The 19,944-nt window shown below is 37.0% G+C and overlaps 3 protein-coding genes and 1 pseudogene across 6 annotated transcripts; 2 read left to right on the forward strand and 2 right to left on the reverse strand.

The window, feature by feature from the left end:
- The first annotated feature begins 2,304 nt into the window (after positions 1-2,304).
- On the forward strand, positions 2,305-6,972 carry LOC147483961 (uncharacterized; annotated as a pseudogene). Its single transcript, XR_015206443.1, has 10 exons — positions 2,305-2,476; positions 3,413-3,629; positions 3,731-3,888; positions 3,982-4,126; positions 4,321-4,383; positions 4,472-4,564; positions 4,842-5,003; positions 5,582-5,679; positions 6,035-6,204; positions 6,505-6,972. The product of XR_015206443.1 is annotated as an uncharacterized LOC147483961 (transcript).
- A 152-nt stretch (positions 6,973-7,124) lies between these two features.
- LOC147483962 (antitermination NusB domain-containing protein) lies at positions 7,125-11,090 on the forward strand. The gene is given in 8 exon segments (XM_086580994.1): positions 7,125-7,386; positions 7,388-7,470; positions 7,541-7,617; positions 7,836-7,970; positions 8,620-8,674; positions 8,859-8,946; positions 10,244-10,342; positions 10,523-11,090. Coding segments are annotated over 8 exon segments (885 nt in total). The 5' UTR covers positions 7,125-7,164; the 3' UTR covers positions 10,649-11,090.
- Positions 11,091-11,216: 126 nt separating this feature from the next.
- LOC147483963 (glucan endo-1,3-beta-glucosidase 8-like) lies at positions 11,217-14,736 on the reverse strand. 3 transcript variants are annotated; one of them, XM_086580993.1, is made up of 4 exons: positions 13,732-14,736; positions 12,357-13,249; positions 11,739-11,810; positions 11,217-11,647 (listed from the first exon to the last, which is right to left on the reverse strand). In XM_086580993.1, the coding sequence occupies exons 1-3, from the start codon at positions 14,061-14,063 to the stop codon at positions 11,776-11,778; spliced, it is 1,260 nt and encodes a 419-aa protein (XP_086437119.1). In that variant the 5' UTR covers positions 14,064-14,736; the 3' UTR covers positions 11,217-11,647; positions 11,739-11,775. The 3 variants fall into 3 exon arrangements, with proteins under 3 accessions (XP_086437119.1, XP_086437118.1, XP_086437117.1); XM_086580992.1 differs by having other exon boundaries at positions 11,217-11,810; positions 13,732-14,214; XM_086580991.1 differs by lacking the exons at positions 11,217-11,647; positions 11,739-11,810 and having other exon boundaries at positions 11,994-13,249; positions 13,732-14,214.
- Positions 14,737-16,189: 1,453 nt separating this feature from the next.
- LOC147483964 (glucan endo-1,3-beta-glucosidase 8-like) lies at positions 16,190-18,239 on the reverse strand. Its single transcript, XM_086580362.1, has 2 exons — positions 17,827-18,239; positions 16,190-17,526 (listed from the first exon to the last, which is right to left on the reverse strand). Exons 1-2 carry the CDS (start codon positions 18,156-18,158, stop codon positions 16,326-16,328), a joined length of 1,533 nt encoding a protein of 510 aa, XP_086436488.1. The 5' UTR covers positions 18,159-18,239; the 3' UTR covers positions 16,190-16,325.
- Between the last annotated feature and the right edge of the window lie 1,705 nt (positions 18,240-19,944).

Consider the following 19,944-nt stretch of genomic DNA (forward strand, 5'->3'; position numbering starts at 1 on the left):
AACTAAAATATTAAGATCAGTTCAGAAAATTCTATTTTTGTAATTTTGGTTCTTGGCCAGGCAAAGACATCCCCCACGGGATGAAATTCACACTGGTCTACCATCAAAATATTGTCAAACTTTGAGCACCTCTCTATATCCATGTATCTCCTCTATGGAAGTGGCTAAACCAACCAAATACAGTTAAACTTTAAGTTCATTAATATACAACCCCTATTCGGGTTCGGGAGAGCACCTCAGCCCTTGACTTTGTGTTTGCTTGGGCTTGAGTCGAATGGCTTGCGGCATGGAAGGAATTCACGTGGCTCTTAACCTGAACCAATCCAGTTGAGCTAGACCATCATTTTGGCAAAGGGAAGTTTGGCAATATTAAAATATGAAAGTTTGAACTGACTCCAAAATATATAGCAGATTTTGTTAAGGAGAAAAGGACAACGTGTCTACTTAATGTTATGCCAGATTGGAAATTTGAAGCACAAATAAAATAGCTGGATAAAATATTTTGTCATATAATCTCCAAGTATAAGAGAAATAAAACAGTAGAGTACCTAATTATAACTACTTTATTAGTCTATCCATCTTGTCGTTTACGAAATGAATCACACATTCATTGGCTGACAATAAGTAAACCATCTTGTTTTTCTTTTCGACTTAATTATTAAATAAAAATCCAAATTGAGACGGTCTATCATTCTTTTTGACCTTGTTTAATTTTGGAAGAAGAGAAGAATAAGAGAGAGGGTTTGAAGAGGTGTTTTTTTTTTTGAGAGTTGTGAGTGTTTTGTAGAATTGAAAAAAGAGCATGAAAATAGGTTTTTATCTATTTTGGGTTACGAACAATTGAAATCGGCAAAAAAAAAAAAGCGTAGAATTCCTTTTTTTATGAAAAATCTGATGTGTCAGTCTCAGAGAAAAAAAGGCGGCTGACGTGGGTCACTGGGAGCATTTTCCACTAGTCAGTATTAATGGTCTTTGATTTGTCAAAAGTTTATTTTCACATATCCCTTCTAACTCCGAGTTCTTTGGTCTCGAATCCCGCGGTATTGGATTCGAAATCAGTATGTACGTGTACCGGTGTACGTCATTCTTCAAGGTCTTGGCCGCTGATCATTTTCCACGAATTTCGGTTGGTATATGCCGCCGTGAGAGGTAATCTACTAGGTTTATAGTGACGAAATAATTTTGTACTAGTTCAGTAGTTCATGACAAAATAATATACAAGAACGTGGAAAAAATTGGTGATATATATATAAAATATTGGCACATTAGCACATTGGTCTTTTGACCTCACCTCTATTCTCTAGTCTGAACTTTGAAAGAAGCACATTTGTTCACCTTCGAAATGATGTAAAGAGAAGAAACACAGAGAGAGGTGTTTCGTTGCAAGAAGAACAACGGCGTCTTCTTGTTTATCAGATCAGTTACTTCGATTTAAAAATGGAAGTCCAGCTTATTTCCTTGCCCAGCCGTGCAATTTATTTTTCTCCTACAAATCTACAATGCCATTAGTCTGGCACATTAAATTTAATTAAATCTGATTGGTTCTTTTGGTAAAGATTTAATTTGAATAGTACATTTCCTATTGTACACAGATCTACATTGTATATAATAGGATTTCAACAGATGAAGTAGACACAATAAGTTCTCAACTCTCAGCAACACCAATGGAGAGCTGCTTCAAATTTCTCATAGTGTTGGTTGCAGTACTTGCAGTCTGTTCAACTGTTAGTGGTGGCATCTCTATAGGAATAAAAAGACATGTGTATTTCGTAAACCAGATAGGAGCGGGTGTAACATTGAACACGCATTGCAAATCCAAGGACGACGATCTTGGTCTACGCCATCTCGCTTACAATGACATGATCACTTGGCACTTCCGTACAGACTTTTTGGACGCGACAATGTTTTGGTGCGATGTGGATTGGTGGGATAACAAAACCAAAGTCCAAATCAAAGGAAACTTTCATATATATGAGGCTAGATATGATATTGATGCATGTGGGAAAAACTGCACTCGGATTGCAAAGTATGATGCTGTATATGCCTTTGATGAGAACAACGGCGGCTTAGAATATATATTATATAAATGGCCTAGGCCCAAAATGCCTGAATCAACAAAACCATACTCAAGCCTAAAGGGAATTGTGTTGTAATGATTGTAATTGGTGAATCTAATAAAATTTCTCTATGTTGAGCATTTTTTAATTTCACTAATTTATCTACCGATTTGTTCGAGATGAATTCCGATATATTCCGATATGTCGGATTATAAAGTGTTTTACTGTTGGCCTCGTCTCATTTCTCTAGTTTGAAAAGAATGTAAAGAGAAGAAGCAAGAGAGAGTGTTTCGTTGCAAGAAGAATGATGTCTTCTTCTTCTTCTTGTTCATCAACTTTTATGATTACTTCTTACCTTTTCCTCGTTTGCTTTCTTTCCCTCTCTTTGTTTCTCTTAGCAGAATCAAATGAAGTCACAGGTAACTTTATCTCTTCTCCCTCCATTTCATTTCATGTTTACTAGTTGTTTTCTTGTTTCTTTATGTGATTGTTTAGGCATATATACAAACAATGAGACTTTTTGGTTGATTATAAGTTTAGCTTTACTCATTTGCTTACTTGGGGTTAAGTTCTTGAAAAACTATGGAGTGAACACTACTTCATTTCTTGGATTATTTGCACTTTGTAAGACTTGGGGGCGTTGTTAAATATGTTCCTTTTGACGTTTCTTGATGTGAGTGGCTTAGGGAGAGAGTATTTTGCCCATAGTGGGTTTTCTTGAAATGTCGTTAAGACCCTAAATTTGTGAGTGAACTAATTGCCCGGGGTTTCAGTTCAACTGTAATGTATGACTTAAGATTGTGTTGTTATATTTACAAATATTGATTATGAGTATATAGTGTACAAGGTAGCTAGAATATAGTTTCAGGGTTGTTGACTATTCGTATTCTTGGTTAAGTTAATAGTTTTTCGCTCTTTGAAAACTTGGGTGTAAAGGAGTATTGGCATGTTTAAGTAACTAATTTTTCACTCTTTTTTTGTCATGGCCCTTTGAGGCGCATTGATTAGTTAGGTTACATTTGGTGTCAAAGACAACCCCAGGTACAAGATTTAGTCACGGGAGGGGTGACCTATAAGCTAGATTAAAAAGGGTTTGGTATTATGAATGAGCATGGTGTTTAGCCACTGAATATTGATTGATGAGTAACGAGGACTATGTAGATAGAGTCGGCCAATGTAGAAGCTGAACTACATTGAGTAATTAACATTCCATTCCTTGAAAGACCGGTTTTTTAGTGATATTCGTTGGTTACTTGATAGACTATTTTTTCACTTTATGTTGATGTGTTAGTGCTATAAGATGTGTGTTTACTTTTTAGTCGAAAAACTGGTTAATTGATTCTATGGAATCACAGATATTCACATTGGGAACCCAGTCTCACACCTGAGTCCATCCCCCCTTGTGGAATATTCATCTTCTCATGGTGCTAGAGATATTTTGTCATGTGGCCGTGTTCGAATATCTGGTTTGTCAAGGTTGAAACTCAAGAGCTATGCCAACTCGTTCCGGGTCACTCTTACACCAGTAATACCTGAGAAGTTTCATGGCAAAATTGGAATCTGTTTTCATAGGTAAGTGTTATATCTTCTCTTGTTTTTACATTTTGTTCCTCTTAAATAATTTGAGCTTTATTTTGGTGGTTAAATGTATCTCATTCTGTAAGTGCATGTAGGAATTCTTCTCTTGGGTTGTGCCAATGCTTGAAGGATGACTGGGGAGCTGTTCACAAAGGGAATTGGAGCACTGTTATGTCTCCTTATGCGAACAGATATTTGGATGTGAAGCTCATTGATGGAGTATCTGGTTCTATCACAGTTTCTGTTGAAGAAGGTCAAACTTGCTCTAAAATCTTTTTTTACTGTTCATTTACTTTATCTTTTTTCGTTCTCTGACATTATGTGTTGGTTTTAACCATTGATGCAGAGTTTCAGCTGTGGCGTGTGTTGTTTTTGGTTGTGGGTTTCTTTTACTGCTTTTGGCACCAATTTTCAGTAACTGGGTGCCATTCTATTATAGCAGTTCCATGGTTATCGGGATTTTACTCGTCATTTTGGTCATTCTTTTTCAGGTACTTTCCCTAGATTAGCTATAATTTATGAAGCGGTGTATAATTGAATTAAAGTTCTTATTTGTCTATTTTTTAATATGGTACGCTATTTTGGTGCTCCGTGGAATGAATCTATAGTAAAGTACTCCGTATTTCTGAAACTGCACTAGAAACTTCCATCACTCATCATGTATTTTCTGGGCGTTGTGATGTAGGGTATGAAATTGTTACCAACTGGTCGGAAGAATGTCTTCTACCTTACAATTTATGGATCTCTGGTGAGTATCTCTTCTTTCAATGTTAGGTCATTTCTTTTACCATCGCTTGCTCAGTTTCGAATGCATAACTTCCTCTTGGCCTTAACAGCTTGGAGTTGGATCTTTTCTTGTACAATACTTCTCAATGCTGATCAATTCCATTCTTCTGAATTTTGGGCTAAACGAGGATATGTACAATCCAGTAAGTTATTTTCTTCCATCTATTTCTCGACATTAACAAACCATCTCATTCTTCCATGCTTAACACCACAGTTGTCTTTGTGAGGAGTCAGGTCTGAAGTATACTTCACTTCATAGTCATTCATAGGAATATGAGACAAAATATTTATGAGTCTGCCCATTTGAATCCATAACAAATATCTAACTATTTATGTGTCTATGAATATAAGTCCTCATTGATCTTCACTAAACCTTATAACAGAATGTCTTTATTCGTTTCAACATGGCTTTGTCAACAGGTTTCTGTTTTTGTATTAGTAGCATTAGTACTTGTAGGAGCAGCTCTAGGCTACTGGACTGTGCGAAAGTTTGTTATGTCAGAAGATGGAAGCGTGGATGTTGGTGTAGCTAACTTTGTAAAGTGGGCAATGCGCACCGTTGCAATGACATTCATCTTTCAGGTATTCTTGTTTCCTTGGAGGTTGATTATGGTTGAGGATGATCAGCAACATTGTTTTAGCATTTGTATAAAGTGTTGCCTATTTATTATGGTGTTGTATACAGTCAGTCGAAGTTCAGTTTGGTTATGAACATGGACATGGTATGTCAGAGTGAGAATACTATTCCAATCACACAAAATTTAGATGGAATCACATCGACCAATCACAGGTGGTGTCACATTAAATAATCACTGAAGTCATGCCAGTGAATGAATTAGATCATAATCATTGAGGTCTCAACTCTGTGTTAACAACTGTAAACTGTAACACAAATAAACTCAAATTAGTTAAACTTGATTTGCCTATTATAAAGATTATCAAATTTGCTTCAAATAGGAATAGCATTTTGGAATTTAGTGGTTTGTTAAACATTGTTGCTTTGGTTGCAATGCATTTATTTACTTTTTGTTTTTTTCTTTTACTTTGATAATCTTCCAGAGTTTGTGCTTTACGTTAAAGAAAAATAGTATAGAAAGAATGTAAAGAGAAATTAGATCAAGTGTGATATTTTATCAAATTTTCTGACATTATTTTTGCAGAGCACTCTTGATACTCCTCTTGCCTTGCTGGCATTGGCTTCTTGTTGGGGTATCTGTCTTCCTTTGCATTCCCTAAAATGGCGACACCCTAGATCAATGTAATTTTCGACTCTGTGGCATTTCTTTTTTCCTTTCAGAGGATGTATATAGCTGTACATGCACACATGATGTGTGTGGTATCACATCAATTCTCTACGCTCTGACTAAGAGATTATAGAGCAAATATTTTCTAGGTGAAGAAGGGATTGCAAGTTGCAAAAAATTAAGTTGTAGATAGTTGTGTAGGATATCTACAATTTCTTGTAATCCTTTGCCCCCTGTCAACGCGGGAAAAGGGATTTTAATGTATGTAGGGAATAAAAGTTCTAACTATCAAGTAAAATAAAATGAGAAATGAGGTTTATTGTGTTTAGTCTGCTACATGTTTCGAACTACTAACTGTGCTTGGTGCAGGCGTCAGTCACGTCCAGCAAATAGGATCCCAGTTTTGACAAGAGCTAGACAGTCTTCTGGAAGTCACAATGGATCTGATTTCCCTAGCAGGTTCAGCAAGAGGCCTTCTGGAATGACATCTCGGAGCAGCCCAAAGAGTATGTTTGCATGGTCAGATTCTCCTACTAAAGGTATGCTCCTTGAGTTGTTAATGTGCCTTCTTCTTCTACTTATACATTTAGTTATTATGTGGATGTGCCTGAATTTCTGTTATCTGGTTTGGTATTAGGGATTTCAGCATAACAGAACCCTACGTTTTCAGTGTCAAGTCATATTATGCTATTTACCAAATAAACTTAGTTAAGGAGACTGAACTGAAGCATCTCATTTAGGAAATTTTGGTACACTTTAGTTTTTTGCGTGGTGTTTGCTTTTCTAATTTCCTCGCCATATTGAATTGTTAAGACCAATATTTCTTACTTTCTATGCAGGCTTAGTTTTGCTATCACCTGATAAGGGTCCAAATCAAAACCAAGATTATTACTCAACCTTTCACAAGACATCCACCCGTAAAAGGTTCTCCAAGAGAGAATGGGAGGATTTCACACGTGAATCAACTAGACAAGCAGTGGCTGAATGGGTTTCTTCGCCTGAGTTCACTGATTGGATCATTGAGAATGCTGATAGAATAAGCATTGATCGTGACAAGAGCTCAGATAATGATGGTGGGAGTGGATCCGATTCTGAGACATCTTTAGACAATTGCAGTGGTCTTAGCTTTTTCAAGTGGTACTAATTAGAAGAATTCCCTTGTTAGAAGCGGCTACATCACCTAAGATAACTTTCTAACATGAATGACAGGATGTAGGTTAGGATATTTTTAATGTTTTGCCTCGAATGATAATTATGTTGTACATCTAAAGACCGTTGCTCGTTAAAGCTTAAAGTTCAAAATCAAATTTTCGCCGTATTATTTGGAAAATGTTGACACACCTGACATATACTGAAATACGAGGGTCGAAATATGTGGCATCTTACTGGGACACTGAAATACCGAAACTTTGAAATTTCGCAAAGATATTTATCAGTCGGCTATACCAGTTAATGTGTTATCTTGAACAAAAAATTTGACAAGTCTGAAAACTTGAACAATGGAGGGAACTTCAGTTCTTAGCTTCAATTCTACAAAACCAAATATAAACTTCACTTTCTTCAACTCACATTCACCTTATCAACACACCCAACTTGTTGGTTTTCAATATAACCACAAAAAATGGTGTAAAAAACGTGTCTTTTTGTTAACTCCAAGAAGTTCTCTTCTTACTCCAGCTTTAGTTGTTGCAGAAACTATAGAGAAAGTAACAGACACTTCTTCCTTCTTCTTCGAAAGACGGGTTGCCGAAAATCGATAAGAGTGGAAGGTTTTGTAGTCCAAGAGCTGCTAGAGAGCTTGCTTTGTAAGTATATAAAGGAGTATTGAGTGTTTCTTGCTTTTGTTGTTTATTTGGTTGTGAATATTGTTTGCAGGTCAATTGCTTATGCTTCTTGTTTAGAGGGGTCAGACCCAGTTCGGCTATTTGAGAAGAGACTAAATGCTAGAAGAGGTAAAATAATTAAGTGTCCTGTTGTTCAGTTTGAGTAATTTTAAGCATACCCAATTGTCAATATACCATGAAATTTTGTATCTTAGTCATAACCAACCATGGGCATGGTTTGAAATGTGGTACAACATTGTAAGCCATTGCTATGGGATATATAGAAGGCATTTGTAAAACATGGATATTTTGCATGGTTTAGTAATAACTTGATTTATTGGCTTCAGAACCTGGCTATGAATTCAACAAATCAACATTATTGGAGTACAATCACATGAACTTTGCTGGGGACCCGGTCTCTACACAGACAGAAGAAGAAGCTGAGGAGCTGCTCAGAGTAGTTGAAATGGAGTCGGCAATTGGTAATGACTTTTAAACTTTTCATGGTTCTTGTGAAGTTACTCTAATTTAGATGTATTGTCCTAGAACAATATCTGTTTATTATGAAACTGGACATCAATCTCAATTAACTGGCCTAACCCCAAAGATTAAGTGATGTAGACTGTTTCAACTTAAGTTCCTGATCGATTTGTAAAGAAGTTGTAGGTTGTGGAGACTGAGAGACCTGTGCTTAAAAAACGTCTAGTTGAATCTTAGTGAAGAGCTTGAATGCATAATAGAGTGAGATGAACCGAGCGTATAATAACCTTCTTATAGTTTTTGGCCTAGTGAGCTACATAGACCAACATAATAACTATGGTTTTACTTGGTAGTTCTATGTTTAGATTTACGAATAGCTTTTAAAAGTTAGTCACCCTGCCTAAAGAGCAATAAGGGGCACAAAAGTGTGTTAATAAAGCCCTCCTAGATATACCACTTTTAGGGTACTGTTATGGACTCGTGGTGCCTGAGGTTTATGAGTAGCGGTAAATTGACAATATTCAAGTAACCGTGGTCAAAACTTAGTGACCGATCCTCCAGTGTTGTATCAATTAACCATTTTCTATTGTCATTTTACCAGTTCTAAAATGTAAAGGATGAACTAATTTTCTGTTGTTTTCTTTCTCTCAGAAGCAGAAGTTCTGTCAGCTCCTCCAAAGTTGGTATACAGCAAACTTATTTTGCGGTAACTCCTTTCAAGCCAGTTTTACTTGTTTTATGTGCATTTTTACAAAAAGTAATGAATGGATCAGCATATATAAAGAGAACACCTTAAACACTTACACTGAGAGGAATTATAATTTTGTTAGCCATTATAAAGTGAGGTTAGCTAGTTTTGTGGGAATAACATTTTTTTTTGTTTGATCCAGTTTGACAAAGAAAATGTTGGTTGCTGTTGTGCAAGGTTGGGACAAGCATGTTGTTGTTATCGACAAAGTAGCGCCACAAAATTGGAAGGTTTGTGACATGCACAACTCTTTCTTTTTCCCCCAGCTTAACTGGTTGCTTTCTGTTACTGTTCTAATGTACAATAGGATTATCGTACACAAGTTTTCTTATTTGTCTGATATAAGATTCTACAACTTATATTGCAACTCATAGGCTTAACAGTTGCATGTCTTGCATTTTCAAACCAAATATGTGATGAACGCAACAATATACAGAAAATGCATGCCTGGATAAGATTGCTTGGTTCTTTTCGAGTGTTTTCTGCTCTTCTTTGTTGTGAAATGCATCTGAATAAGATGTTTATGGATTGTCAGAAGTGGATCAGTCAAGTGGCTTTATCCTTTGAGATATGCTGTGTAAGCTGTGATTCTTCATCTGGTTATCCTTGTAACTTTGGTGGTTGCCCCCTAACAAATGGATACAGATACGGACTGTTTTATCCTATGTGAGGATACCTCTAGGGAGTCAAGCCTTCTTTATTGATTATACCTCTCTTTCAGAAGCATCATATTCAATATACTTTATGTATGTACACATTTTCATATAGTGCCTTAGGGGATATGTAGATATCGTCATCATTTCCTAGTACGCCCTAAGCAAATTGTGTATGAAAGGTGCAGAATAAGTTATGGTGTGTTAATAAACTTATCAGTTCCCATTGATAATATATGAGTATGCAGGGCATTTTCTTGACATTGAGGTTTCTTGTCGGTGGCTAACACAGGCTGGTTTGTCCCTGAGTGTGTTACACAGCACATGGTAGCCTGATCTCTCTCCCCCTTCTGAACTGCTTAAGTCTCCATTTATATTCTGTTTTGTTTTGTTTTCCTCTAAACCATTCTTTAGGTTATGCTGTAGATATTTCCTTGATGCAAGAGATTGCAGAGCAAATTTAGGTTGGCTGTGTAAGTATGGTGTTGAGAGAGGTTGTTATGCATAATTAGAAAGGTTAAGTCACACAAAATAATCAAAGGCAAAAAATTCTATAAGATCTTTGCAGTTAGTAAGTAGCAGAAATGTTTTACTGAAATATTGCATCATCTTGCTTATTGTTTTGGTGGTGAAAGCTTCTGCGAAAACAAAAGCTGATCCTTTCAAGGGTGCTCCAGCCAGAATATATCCTGCCATCGTACGTAGAACACCATGCAAAAGCCTTAATGTCAAATTCATGCCATGTTTTCCCTTTATACTGATTTTGTTTGGTTTTGTACAATCTGTGGCAACTCGCAACTGAAATTTCGGCATGGTGCTTGCATTTCCAGTCCTCAAAATAATTGTTGACTGATCTTTGTACCAAATGCTGCAGGACGAACCTGCAGGTAGGATCTTGGAGTTTTGTATTCTTCACTTGGCAATGACAGAAATAGCAATACTAGGCACTCGACACCAGATTGTAATAAATGAGGTTGGTATCTCCTTGCTCTTCCCCATCTATTGTTTGGTACAGTACTACTGTGTTATTTGTTTACCCATCTTTCCTCCTCCTTCCTCCTTCCTCCTTTTATTTTATCTTATTGTTTTTGTTCTTGATTAACATGCCAACTGAATAGATATAACTTATTCATATATTTCGCTATTTTTGAAGGCGGTTGATCTCGCAAAAAGATTCTGCGATGGCACAGCTCCGCGTATAATCAATGGCTGCCTTAGAACTTTTGTCAGGATTCACAGAGAAAGTAGTGTGGTTCCGAATATAGAAGTTCAACAATGAAGTGGTTATAGTTCATGAATTATTCAGAAAGAGTTTAGTTACTGCAATTGGTGCTAGAAGTAATATGCTGCGAATTGATTGTTACTTTTTCTTCACAAGCAATATGACCAGTCAGAGCTTGAGGAATTCATGCCAGTTGGTCATCCTGAAGAGCTGCGAAAAGCTTCACCCATGGTTGTTAACTAGCAAATTGTACTTTTGAGAGGAGGTGAGGGACGGATATTTTTTCTGAGAGTCCTTCTCATCAAGAAAACTGAGAGCTTCTTTGGGCCTAGGTTCAGATGTTGAATGCTTAATGTAATGTATGTGTAGTGATGTATTTTGGCCATGTATTCTCAAATTTGATGTTATGACCTCACAAAGAACAGATAAATGATTTAAGCAAAGGCAAATGCAGCTTAGCATGGCAGAAATGGAAAACAAAGACTTTTTTTTTGCGTAATAGTTAAATCTTATTCTTCTTGGATGTGTATTAAAAAGTTACTTTTCCCCAATATGAATGCTCATCGGATGTTCTTTTGCACACTGACAAAACGCTACTTCAGTTGGAGACTCAGAGCCCCAGGTCTAAAATTCAGAAGCTTCACTCTGATATTACTCAGGTCTCATACTGCTCAAATGACAGTACACAAGGAAGAATCTCCACAAGATCTTAAATACAATAGTTCTTTTTTCTCGTAATTTTAAACTTTAACCAACTAAATCATAATAAAAATCATCTTCAGAACAAGTACTTGGTTTCCCCCTCCTCACTGAGAATATTTAGAACATAACGGATATTATTGGACTGAAAGATACATTCCTCTTTCTAACAGGAGAGCTAATTGATATACTCATGGTACTGCTAAATGAAAATCCTCCTACACTGAGAGGACGAGGTTGTGTAGCTTCCCCTTGGAACTTGTTCATTCGACCTGAATTAGTAGGTTAGCTTTGATAGTTGTACTCCCCTTCTCTGATACCACCAGTTAGGCATGTAGCAAGTCAGAAAGCTTCTACCTTCAAAACAGCACCAGCACAAAATATATCTGAGGTTTGCAGGTTACTGTCCTTTCAAAAATCTTTATCCACTAGCAGAAAGAGATTTTACCATGTTCCAGCTTCTGGCTCCGCCAAATGTTGGGCCTTTAAGCTGGTTGTCCGTTTCTGGGAAAACTCCAATCTGCTAAAAACCTAAAAACTAAGTACTATGTCCAATGCATCTCTCAACAAGGTGATGGAGTTAGCATAATCTGGTGTAGAAAATGTAATATTTACAACGAACTAATAGTTTATCCAAGTGGATCAAGCCCATCGCCAACAAACTAATTAAAAGAAATATATGAAAACATACATGGAGAAAATCTGAGTAATAAGTATACTTTATTAGTCAAATAAAACTGTATAGTATAACTAAATCTAAAGCCTAGGAGAGTAAACAAAAGAATAAGAAATGAACCCCAAAAGAAATTCTGCTATCTACAAAAATGCAACTATAAAAATGAAAATGAGACTACAATCTCAAATGCAAGAAGTAATAGTCCAACGTGATATAGGGAAGAAGGCCCGAGATGGAGTCCGGAAGAGGAAGAAACAATCTGAATAGTGAAGTTACAGTTCCCTTGGGAGGCATTCTGGCTTGTCAACGTGGCCAGACCTTGAAACATGCAGCTGTCCTCTTTTTGGTTCTGAGTTTGAAAATACATGTTAAATGCGTAAGATGCATTACCTTGAGCATCCAATCCGTTACATGATGATCCATATCCTAGTTTAGTGCAATCAGCGTAGGTGCAAGCATAATCGATGTTATCTTCAAGAGCGCTACTGTTATTGGCATTTGGACTTAACACACACCATTTCTGTTCCAAGTACTTGACATCCTTTGCTCCCACGAGGGTCTTGTCCTGACCCTGTCCTGTAAGATCCATTGGGTACTTAGGTTGCCCATCATATGTAAATATTCCCCAATGGCGCTCGAAGTTCCCTGGTGCAACGCTCTTGACATCCTCATCGAGTAGGCCAAACAAGTAAACTTCTAAATACTGGTTCGGTCGAAGGGGAGTTCCCGTATTGGCAGCAAGTTTCTTGAAGAGCCCACTGTAAAACCTCTGCGCTAATAGAACATTCCCATTCTTGTCTCCATCTGTAGGCCATCCAACCTCTCCAACAAAAATGGGCAGGTTACCAACCCCTTCCGCTTTCAGAGCCGAAACTAAGGTATCAAAATTAGCATCAAAGACATTGGTATATGAAATCCCATTATCAACAATAGGCTTGCTTAACCCATCAAAAAAGGCATAGTCGACAGGGAAGTCATCACTCTGATACAGGCTTAGGAAGGGGTATATGTTGACAGTGAAGGGAGCATTACTCTTGCTGAGAAACTGAACAATATCGCTCATGTCTGTGCTAATGTCAGTGCGGAATTTCCCAGCAGATGGGACAGGGTTGTCAACAGGAGATTCATATACATCAGCATTTAAGGGCACAGTAGCCTTAACTTGATCGCCAAGACCAGCCTCGTTGAGGGCATTTTGAATGTTCTGAAGGGCTGGGAAAGTTGAGTTCTGGAATGAACCATTGTAGGATGTGAGGAAAGGTTCATTCCCAACAGCTACATACCTGCCAGAGATATTAACCCGAAAAATTAATCAATAGTAGTCACTAGTAATAGAAATACAATCAACTCAATTCAAACTGATACAATATGAAACTACACCATCCCTTAATCAATTACAGATTAAAGACTATCTCTTCTCCAAACGTTTTGCGTTATGACTTACAAGTATGGTGGCATTACACTAAGTTATTAGCTTATCAAAAACTCACGTATAAAGGTAACACAGCTTCAACTTTCATACAGTTAAGTACATTCCTTTCACTTCAGCTTTCCAACAAAGTGCAACCTCTATACTAAATGCAGTTCAAGTTCAACATAACATAAGAACTAGATTTTCCTAGTTCCCTTTTCGAATTATAAATATGAATATAACATTAAGCTATACACGTTTAGACTAAATCTCAACAGGAACCAAATTCAGGTGAAACAAAATTCCAAAACAAACCAATCAGAACTAAATTTCAATAAATGCCCAGAGACTCACTTGACATTTACGCCGCCTTTGAAATTATATCTCGTGACATTTTTCGCCACCCACTTTTTAGCTGTGTCATAATCAGTCATAGCATCAAGCTGGCCATTAGGAATAGCAACCATAACTTCCATATCACTCCCAGCCAATCCTTTCATTGTATCTTCATCAGCATCAAAAAGTTTCACTTTCGTAAAACCATTGTCTTTCAACATTTGCACTACAACTTTTGGTGGCAATTTATGACTTGCCATTGTTCCCCAATTCATTCCAAGACCATCAACATTACCAAAACACACCAAACCAATGAACAAAGACAATAAAAAATATCCAAACCTCAACATTTTTTTGGTGTAAAACTTAAAGTAAGGATTAAAAATGAGGTTTTGGAGAAAAGGGTATGAGGAAATCTTAGTAGAGAAGTAAATGAAAGGAGTTATAACTTATAAATGAGGTAGGGGAAATGAAATTCAAATAAAACAAAATAAAAACGGTTTTTTAGGAGAAGTGGGGGGTAAACTGAAGTTGCACAAATATAGCGATATTAGTTAGATGGTTTTGAGTTGTGGAAAATACTCAAAATAGGGAGAGAGCTCAACAACTAACTCTTCCTCTATATAGTGTTCACGCGTAAACCTTAATAATGGGTAAAAAGTGTAAAAGTAGTGCTAGGCAGAAACAGAAAAAACAAAAGGAAACTTCACATGAATCATGAATGTATCAAGCATGCATAAAGAAAGAACGCGTATATATATATATATCAGCTGTAATAATGTAATGTATCAGTAGTAATTAGAAGAAGAAGAAAAGATGACAAGTGAAAAGAGCAATGGCTATTGAGAAAATAAAACCCTTCAAAAGCAATGAAAGTATAATGTGAAAGAAGAAGAAGAAGAAGGAATAAGAAAGTTATTGAAAAGAAACCTTTAGAAGAGATTTTTTAAATGATGTTTTCGAGTTTTTCAATGTTGTGTTGAAAAAACAGAGCAAAACAGATTTTTTTTTTTTTTTTTTTTTGTTTGGTTTCCGTTTGAATCGCTGAATAATTACAACCATAGATGATGAATGAAGTGGCCCACGTTACTAAATGGACGGTCCAGATTGGTTTTGAGGATATCTCGGGAATCCGTTGTAGTTCAATTATTATTGCCTTTTTCGGCTCTTGATGAATATGAGCCGTTGATTTAATTTTGCTAAATATAGATGTTTGATATTAAGACGATGTGTGTCGTTGATGAAATAGCCGTTAGAAGCGCGTGATGAGTCATGGATCTTAACCTACTAGTCCACTACAACTGGGAATTTCATATCAAGTAGTCCTGGAGTCGTTGAAATAAATTTGAGTTTTAGTTATTCAAGGCTACCTAGATCTCAATTGAGTACTTGGTTGGATACTTGGATGTACATTATATGACATCAAAAACAAAAGCTGTACGAAATTGGTTCAGTCAGTCCAGTGTGAGGCTTAGAATTCAACACCATAGGCAAAATATCAAATTTGGCCTGGGCGACCACAATGTGGCCAACCTCGGCACCTCGCTTGGTCTTATTGCCCACTCTGCATCTTAAATAGGACTGGCCAAAATCTGATTTTGGTAGCGTTGGTTTACACGAAACTGTAGAACAGGGATTATTGACGGAACTGGGCAGATTTAGTCATTTAGGCACACCAATCTAGAGCATACATCAAAGACCAGAACCTGAATTCCACCAATCTAACTATCTAAGCAGCCGCCTTGTGCCAACTGCCAAGGATCAATTGAACATTATGAGAAATGATGCACCGGCACAACCAGATTGAGTTGATATGAGGTTTGAACTTTGAAATCTGAGTGCCTACTGTTAGATGAGTATATGATCACTCAATCTTTTTTTTCACAAATATGGAGCCAGTTCGTATTGACTAAACAGGACTGATTGGGAGGTGACCGGTTTTTATGATTGGACATCACTCAAGAAGTCAAAATTATTGGACTCGATTGATTTATTTTCTTTGATCCTCAAAGAAAATATGTTTTGACATTTTTCTGCATTTCGTAGTGTCTATCTCCTCTATAGAAATTCTGCATACTTGAGTCCTTTGAATGGCCGGGTGGTGCCGTGGTGACCACTTGTGGGAGAATATCCTATTTATTTTCAAGCTTATGCCCTTTATTTTTTTTTATTATTTATCTTCACCAATTGATGTTTAAAGCATACTATTAACATTACTTAGAAGCAAGTGGGCGACTTCAGCTGGAACTATGCACTGCAGCACTCCCACCTCTATCTCATTTAGGCATTAATCGTGTATTGATTTAAATCAGAAGTGCCCCCTACAACAATTTTAGGTCTTTGTTGGACATGGCCTTAAGTACATCAAAGTATTGGATGGTCAATGCATTTCAAGGTGGACTTTCAGTTAGATGCAAATGATTATAATAAAGCTCTACCGTTGATCGATCATGTTCGTGGGAGAAGTCATCTGGTGTCTGCTGAATGAAGTGTACTTTATTGGTGATCGAGAAACATCATAGTACGAATACAAAACACCAAAACTACTCACATTAGATAACAAATGAACCAAGGAAAGCAATTACTGATAACATCTAAAAGTGCAACAACTATTAGAAGAAAAATGAGGCTACTATTTGGAATGCCAATGCTAATAGTATTGATGGTCCATAATAGTATGATGAAGAAGGCTTTGGTGACTCAGCATCGTCTGCCTCTGAGGAAGAAGAAGGTCCATGAGAAGAAGTTGGTGCAGGAGCAGGAGCAGGAGACGGAGTAGGGGGAGCAAGCATGATTGGGAATGTGCAGTTTCCTTGTGAGGGATCTTTTGTTGTGACCATGGCCAAGTTATCGAATCCACAGCTTCCATCTTTTTGAGCCTGAGCTTGGTAATATATGTTAAATGCGTAAGACGCATTGCCTTTAGCATCCAACTGACCACAAGAACACCCAAGTCCAAGTGGTGTGCAATCTGCAAAGTTGCAAGCGTATTTTGAATTCTGCAAAATAGCAGAAGTGTTTGTGGCAGTTGGCTTTAACACACACCATTTCTTAGGTAAGAATGTAACATTCTTTGCTCCCACAAGGGTCTTGTTCTTTCCCTTGCCTGAAAGATCCAATGGGTACTTAGGCTGTCCATCACTAGTGAATATTCCCCAATGGCGCTCGAAGTTACCAGGATCAACGCTCTTGGCATCTTCATCCAATAAACCAAACAAGTATACTTCTATATACTGCTTTGGTCGGTAGGGAGTGCCTTGATTGCTTCCAAGTTTTTTCAGGAGCCCACTGTAAAACTTCTCAGCTAATTGCTTATTAGCGTTCCTGTCTCCGTCTGTAGGCCATCCAACCTCTCCAATAAAAATCGGCATGTCCTTGACCCCTACTGTTTCCAGAGCAAAAACCAAGGTATCATAAGCCGCATCGAAGGAGTTCGTATATGGAGTATCCTTATCCATAAGAGGATATTTTATTCCATCAAAGAAGGCATAGTCAAAAGGAAAGCCGGGATTCTGATACAGATTTATGAAGGGATATATATTGATGGTGAAGGGAGCTTTATTCTTGTCAAGGAATTTAACAATATCCTCCATTTCTTTGCCAATGTCAGGACGAAAATACCCACCAGATGGGACATAGTTGTTAGTAGGAGACAAGTAGATATCAGCATTTAAAGGGACGGTCGCCTTAATCTTATCTCCGAGACCAGCCTCGTTGAGAGCAGTTTGAACGTTCTTAAGAGCTGGATAAGTTGCGTTTACATAGGAACCATTGTATGATGTAAGGAAAGGCTCATTCCCTACACCAACATATCTGCCAGAAACGAAGTTTGTAAGATATGTAAATAGAAAGTACAATCAACATATGCTCTACGAGAAATGTAATTTAATAGGATCTTTTCTGATCTAAGGTGCAAGTAAAAGGCTATCATGGAATTACCTAGTTAATATATTGAGATCCGTATTGAAAACATGCTAAAGAAAATGCTTGAGGATTCATCAAACAATGAAATGGCACGAAAGTGTATGAGAGCGGAATCGTATTAAATGGAAGAAGTCCAGAACCAATAAGTTAAAATGACAAACACACATAAACACAAGCGAGAAAACTTACTTGATGTTCACGCCTCCTTTGCCAATATATTGAGTGATGTTTTTTTCGACCCACTTCGTAGCTGCGTTAGGACTTGTCATAGTTCGCAGCAAGTAATTTGGAATAGCAACCATAACTTCAATATCGGTTCCAGCCAAAGCTTTCATAATACTGTCATCCATTTCGAAAAGCTTAACTTTGGTAAGATTATTATCTTTCAACATCTGCACTACAACCTTTGGAGGCAATCTATATTGTGATATTGCACCCCAATTGACACCAAGACCTTCAACAGCACAAGAACTCAACAAACCAACAAAGATAAACAACAGCAAACATCCTCCCCTCTCCATTTTCCGACTCAAAAGATTAGTGGAATTTAGATTTTTGGAAAATGGGGAGGGAGGAGTTTAGGAAAAAATTAATTTAAAGATGTTACAAAATATGTAGCTATGGGCTCTAAACTGAAAAAAGAAACCGTTAGGAAAAGGTGGGGTTGACCGGAATTACATAAATCTTAGAGGTACTCCTTAAATTGCTGAGGTATGTGTAATGCATGCAAAAAAAAAAATTTTTTTGAGGCCAGATCTTCTCCGCCCGGTGGAAAACTTAAGTTTTTACACCTTACAAAAATTAATCGACCACCTGTCCCACTTATTTCACACCCAAAGCGAAGGTAGTAACGGTATTAGATAGAGATAGCAAAAAAATCAAAACAAAATCGCTACAAATTAGGAAGATTCCGTGCGTGGGTACATAAAACCAAAAAAAAAAGGACATTTAGTCGTCTACACTAGGCTAAATCACGTCTAAGAATCAATTAAGTAAACCAGGACTCAACCGAACTGAGTACTAAAGAAAAGGAGATTTGAAATCTCACCATGCAAGTCTAGTTTGAATTTGTGTCTCACTTTGATAAGTTTTCTAGTTAAAGCTGGCAGCAGTTAAACCATATATGTTCGGATGTTCCTGCAGGTTTGCTAGAAGCTTGGCCGAACAAACAGTACTGAATCTAAACATTATATACAGTAGCAGCTTTACTTGTAAGTTCTAACAATGTTTTTGTATAAATCAGTTGTAAGCCCAGTGGAATATAACGAGTTTATGTCCTTGCCACACCTAAAGTCCTATATGAAAAACTCTGGAATGGCCCAGCCAGTGATGAATCCTCATGGCTGTGATGATGAGAATGAAGGAGTGCAGAGCAGTGAGCGTTGGGTGTACGTGAAGGTTAACATGGACGGAGTCATTGTCGGTTGTAAGGTTTGCATTCTTGATCATGCTTGTTACTCAAGCCTTGCAATCCAACTCGAAGAAATGCTTGGTAGGTTCTACTAATTACGACAGACAAATTAGTTTGGATTTTTACTTTTTTGGGACTTATCGGTATGATTTGAAGGTTGTTGGTGGTTTTCAGGTAAACACAGTTTGTCGGGGTTGCGATTGTTTCAGATTGAGTCCGACTTTACCTTGTTTTATAAGGACAAGAATGATCATTGAAGAATTGTTGGTGATGTACCCGGCCTGGAAATAAGTTTTTCATTCGTAGTCACTAAGTGATTCTCAAATGTCCTTTTGTTTTGGTTTTACAAGAAATTGGTCCCAACTCCCAAGGCCCATTTGAGTGAAAATCACTCACAGAACCGTGTTTTTTTTTTAAAATTACTCTGAAAGACAATTTTCGGGTGTAAATAACCTGAAGAACTAATTTTTGGGTAAAAATAACCCGTAAGAATAAATAGTCCGGATTTGAAATAAATATTTTCCGATTTTACCCTTTCAGTCATTTTGCTATAAAAAAGTGTTCATACCTTATGTTGATTTATAAACATTGATTGTTCATACCCAAATAGGTTAACGTAACTTATACAATATGTTGAGGTATGTGTTCTTACTAATCATATATTATGTTAAGGTATGAACAATCATTGTTCATAGCTCATGTTAGTATGAACAGTATGTTAGTATAAACAGTGATTGTTCATATTCCAATAGATGTTAAGTTCTTACTAATCATACATCCATTACGTTGAGGTGTGAACAGTGATTGTTCATACCCTAAATAAATATGAACCGTGATTGTTCATATGAATAATGAGTTTTCATAGCTCATGTTGAGGTATAAACAATGATTGTTCA

This window comes from Coptis chinensis, chromosome 8, assembly GCF_015680905.1.
Source record: "Coptis chinensis isolate HL-2020 chromosome 8, ASM1568090v1, whole genome shotgun sequence".
Taxonomy (NCBI): domain Eukaryota; kingdom Viridiplantae; phylum Streptophyta; class Magnoliopsida; order Ranunculales; family Ranunculaceae; genus Coptis; species Coptis chinensis.